The 4,958-nt window shown below is 69.9% G+C and overlaps 1 protein-coding gene across 1 annotated transcript; it reads left to right on the forward strand.

The window, feature by feature from the left end:
- Positions 1 to 682: 682 nt before the first annotated feature.
- On the forward strand, positions 683 to 2,403 carry H696_01471 (hypothetical protein; the record flags this gene model as incomplete). Its single annotated transcript, XM_009495366.1, has 4 exons — positions 683 to 890; positions 1,077 to 1,451; positions 1,643 to 1,736; positions 2,082 to 2,403. The coding sequence occupies exons 1-4, from the start codon at positions 785 to 787 to the stop codon at positions 2,401 to 2,403; spliced, it is 897 nt and encodes a 298-aa protein (XP_009493641.1). The 5' UTR covers positions 683 to 784.
- Positions 2,404 to 4,958: the final 2,555 nt, after the last annotated feature.

The raw sequence follows: 4,958 nt of genomic DNA on the forward strand, positions 1-4,958 counted from the left end.
GGAGGGGTCCAGGATGCGTGGGGCACCCGCCGGCCGGCCTGGTGCGCCCCCCTGTCCGGGCCCAGATGAATGGACGCCCGGGCGCGGGCAGCCGGCGGGCCGTGGCGAGCCGCTGGTGTGTGTGTGTGTTCCCTCCCCCCCTCGCCCCTCAGCCCAGCGCCAGCCCCTTTCGCCCGGTGGGAATGTTGCCCCGGGGTGTGAAACGGCAGATCGCGCGGGCCGGCCGCGCCTGGCCGACCCCTCCGCGCAGGGGCCCGGCCGTTGCTTTCCTATTCCGTCCTGCCCTGGCCTCTCTCTCAGGCAGGTTCCCACGGCGATCGGCTTTCCCTCGGGCTCGGGCGTTCTCGCCCGGGGCGCGCCCTGTCCGGCGGGGGAATGCCCGTTGCGGTGGCAGCTCGGCCGCCGCCCGTGTGAAATGGCCCGGCTGCCAGCGGTCGCATCCGGGCGCGCGCGGGCGTGATCGACCACGGCAGCTGACCGGTCGCCGCCGGTGCCAACGGGGCGCCCCCTGGCCCTCCACGGCCCCGCGCACGCGCGCGAGAGAGAAAGAGAGAGAAAGAGAGAGAGAGAGAGAGGGAAGCTCAAGGCGACGCGCGGTGTGCGGATCGCGACTCCTGGGGAGTCTTCCCTCACCCCGTGCCCCCGCCACACCCCCCGATCTCCCTCTCTCTCTCTCTCTCTCCCCCTCCTGGCACTCCATTTCCTCCTCGCCCTTTCCGCCTTTCCCGTCTCGCCTCCGCTCCCGCCGCGCCCTGGAGCGACTGTCTCCCTCCTCCGGCAAGCTATGTTTTCTTCAACCTACCGCTCGGAGCCACCGCCCGGGTTGCGATTTGCCTTTGAACGGTTTCAACTCTCAAATCGCATCTGGGCCGAGCCCCGCGAAGATGGCGGTACGCCTCGCTGCCTCGGGCGCCCCTCTCTCTCCCTCCCCCTCCCGTCTCGCCTCGCCCTGTCTCGCCTCGCCCTGTCTCGCCTCGCCCTCCTCTGCCAGTGCTCGTGGCTAATCTGGAACGCCCACATGCGCGCGCATTTACGCACATGCTCGCATCCACACGGCCACCCACGCCCCTGTGCAGTCCCCCCGGAGTCCTGCCGGGAGTTCACCGACGGCCGGTGTGACCGACACGACGGGTGCCCCCGGCGGCATGATGCCGCGCACGTCCTCGTATGCAAGCACTACATCCGCGGGCTGTGCAAGCTCGGGGCCGTGGTGTGCGACTATGTGCATGAGTACGACCTGTCCCGGATGCCGGAATGCCAGTTCTGGCGGAAGGCCGGCACATGTAAGAGCGGCGATGAGTGCGCCTTCCGCCATGTGGCCGTCCACCCGCCGACCGACCCGTCGGCCCTGTCGGATGGGCAAATCCGTGACCGCGACGGCCGGGTGATCAGCGCCACGGCCGCCGCGCTGGCCGAGTGCCCGCACTATGCGCAAGGGTTCTGCGCTCGCGGTGCGTCCGGGTCTTCCGCCCTGCAGCAGGGTCCTCTGCCCCGCCTTCCCCCCTGTGTGGCCTGGTTCTGACGTGTACTGGTGTGTGTGTGTGTGTGTGTGTGTGTGTGTGTGTGTGTGAATGTGGCGCGACACGCGTCCTGCCCCTTCTTTGTCCCTTCCTCCCTTCGCCCCTCTGCGGCCCAACGCCAGGCCCCAACTGCAGCCTGCGCCACACGCGCAAGGCCCCGTGCCCGAACTTCCTGTTCGGCTTCTGCCCCCTCGGGCCCCAGTGTCCCCTTGCACAATATCCTTGCTGTTGCAGCGGCCTGCTCCATCCCGGGACATCGGTTGCTCGGGCCCTCGGCCGCGCGCGGCCGCCCCCACGTGCACCGGTGTCCGTTCTACATTCGACGGCCGGTTCATGGGCGGGAGGCCGTGCGTGCGCCGGGTGGGCCACCCTTTGCCGGTCACCTCCTTCCCTCGGCCTCTCGCTCGCTCGCTCGCTCGTTCGCGCCCCCCGCGCACGTCCCTTTTGCTGCCTCCCATCATGTGTCTGGTGTTCTTTGACTCCATTTGTGCCCCCTCCCCCCCTCCCCCCCTCCCCCCTGCGCCGCCTTGCCTGCCCTTGCTTTGGCCCTTCGTCCCACACTCCCCCCTTCTCGCTGGACCTGCTGTCGGAATCCTTCCGTCTGGAGGTGGCCGAGGCCGAGCGCCGGGTCCTGGAGTCGATCGCCCTTGCGGAGGCCGACGCACAGGCCGCCGCCGCCGCCGCTGCTGCCGCCGCCGCCGACGACGACAACAGTATGGAGGCCGCTCCTGCCGGGGCCCAGCGCCGGCCATCCTCGCCGGCTGCTAGCCCACGCCGGCCAGCCTCGGCGGGCGCCGGCGCCGATGACGCCGACGCGGAGATGGCCCCCGGTGACGCCGGGCCGGCCTCCCCCCCGCACGGCCCGGCCGGGGACCAACTCTAAATATACATGCGTCCACGTGACCACACTCGATCTAGCGCCGTCCAATCTGACATGGGTTGATTCTTTTTTGTTTTGTGTTCTTCCGGGGCCCGCCCGGTGGGCCGGTGAGGGGGGCGGGCCGGGCCCCGGGAGCGAGTGGGCGTCGAATGTACGCGCATATGTTGAAAATAAATACTTGCCCTCACACATGCGGATCTCTCGGTCCATGTCTTGCGCGGTAGTGGCGATGCGCCCTTCGGGAATGGCGGGTCCGGCGGCGGCAGCAGCTGCGGCGGCGGCGGCGGCGGCGGCGACGGTGGCATTCACGCCGGGCCACTGGCGGCTTCTTCCGGGCCAATGCGTGGGAAGATGGCTGACATGGCCGAAGAGCGTCCAGGCCTCCAGCCGGGGGAGGGCGCTCGGCACCGGACAGCACCGCCCCCCGCTCCCCCCTCCTCTTGTGTCGTCCTGCCTTTGTCCTCGCCTCCCCCCCCCCCCGGCTGCACCCTCCCTCCCCCTCTTGCCGCTCCCCCTCCACATCCTTCCGTTCCCTCCCCCCTCTCCTGGCCGTTCCTCCGCCGGGCCCCAGCCGGAAAAGAGCCTCACCTGATGGCGACGCACTTGCCGCCACACTCCGGCTCGCACGCCGCCGGAGCGACCACCCCCCCGCTGGATGCGCCGGGCGCCACGGCCGCGTCGCAGGTGCAAGTCGGCGCTCCAGCGCCCGCGAATGCCGGTGCCCCGCCTCATGGACGCCCCCAGCAGGGCCCCGGGCCCGGGCCCGGTCCCGGCCCTGGCGCGGACAACCCGTATGCTCGTCTGGTGGTCGGAACCGTGGCCGCGACCAAGGTGCGCTCCGTGGCCGGGCCATTTTCGCGGGCTACCGACAGTACACACAAGCACCGCTGCCACCGGCACGGGCCAAGTCCCGGACCTGCCACTGACTCGCTGTCTCCCTGGCTTCCGCCGAATGCACCGGTGTGCAGGCCACCAAGCAATCGCTCGACGCCATTCTAGGGTCCCTGGGTGAATTGAATGCGTGCGTGACCGTGCCTCCGACCCCTCTGCCTTTGATCCCCCCTGGCGCCTTCTGACTCTCACCTTGACCTCCCCTCCCCCCCCCCCCTCGGCGAGCCAGCCTCATCCAGCCGGGCATGATTGACGCGCGCAACTTCACGCAATGGGCCCCGCAGGGGATCAACCTGGCATCCATCTACGAGTTTGCGGCCGGCGTGGCGCACTTTTCCGGAGGCAGCTACTCCAAATCGGCCGGGCTGATTTCCTTCTGCACTCTGCTGGCCAGCATCCTGGCCTCCTCCCTCCGGCTGCCGCCCGGGGTGGAGGGTGATGCTGCGGCGAGCGACGCCGTGGCGGGTGGTCCTCCCGCCGCCGATGCCCAGGCACACATCTCCATCGGGCTGGGGAACTTCCTGGCCAAGACCACCTCCCGGTGGCTGGCCACCGCCCTCGGCCTGTCAATGACACATCCTCGCACGGATCTCAGCTTGTCTCTGGTGCAGGCGCTCGCGCGGTCGACGTCGTGCGCCCTGCGCCGGCGCTTCCCCAGCGCCAATTCCCTGCGCGTGGACTACCCCGCAGTGTATGCGGCGCAGCCGATCTTCCTCTTTGCCGAGTGCGCCGTTCCGGTGGCCGTGCTCCCGGCGGTGGCCTACGCGCTGCGCCTGCCGGCCGAGTGGCTTCTCAGTGGTGCGTGTGCTCCCTCCCGGCTCCCTGCACGCCTGGTTTGCCGGCCCCCTCCTCCCCCCCCCCCTGTATTGGCGTACTCCCCACCCCGCTGTCATCCTGTCGTCCTCTCTCTCTAACCCGTCGGCGGGCTGCAGTCCGCACGGATCCCGCCACCGGCCGCATGGTTTCGGCTGACATGGAGGAAAAGATCCGCCAGGCATCGACGGCCGGGCCGCGGCCGGTGGTCTTTGCCTGCGTGGCCTCCGGGGCGGGGGACTCCCTGTCGGCGATCCGGGAGACTGTGCGCCGCGTGGCGCCGGACACCGGGGTGCCGCTGTGGGTTCACTCGCATGGCTCCTCCGTGGCCCTTCCCCTGCCGCCGGCCGGGGGGGTCGCCCCTGCAGGTGCCGAGCCCAAGGCCAGTGCCATCCCCTCGCCCTATGACGCCTCGGCCGATGCCTTGTCCTTCCACATTCACGACCTGCTGGACAGCATCTGCCCGTCGCTGGTGGCCGTGCGTCTCTCTCTCTCTCTCTCTCTCTCTCCCTCACCCGCGCCACTGGCCTCGTTTGCCTTTCGGGGCATTTGTCACTTGCCGCTGGCTCCTGCGGTGGCCGGCATGATGGCCGGTTTTGGCTGACCCGCCCTTGTTGGCCGCTCGCTGGCAGATGTTCGTGCGATCCCACTCGACCGAGAGTGCCGGGGCCCCGGCCACGGCCGAAGACGAGGAAGACTTCCTGGACCTGGCCGACGAGTATTCGATGCTGCTGCAGAGCTTCCCCCTGTATGTCACCCTGCAGGCCATGGGCCAAAAGGACATGGTCCGGCACTTGGCCCGGTCCATGGAGGCGGTGATGCGCTTTGTGCCGAGCGACGGCGCTCCGACGGCC

This window comes from Fonticula alba (genome assembly GCF_000388065.1).
Source record: "Fonticula alba strain ATCC 38817 unplaced genomic scaffold supercont2.2, whole genome shotgun sequence".
Classification (NCBI taxonomy): Eukaryota; order Rotosphaerida; family Fonticulaceae; genus Fonticula; species Fonticula alba.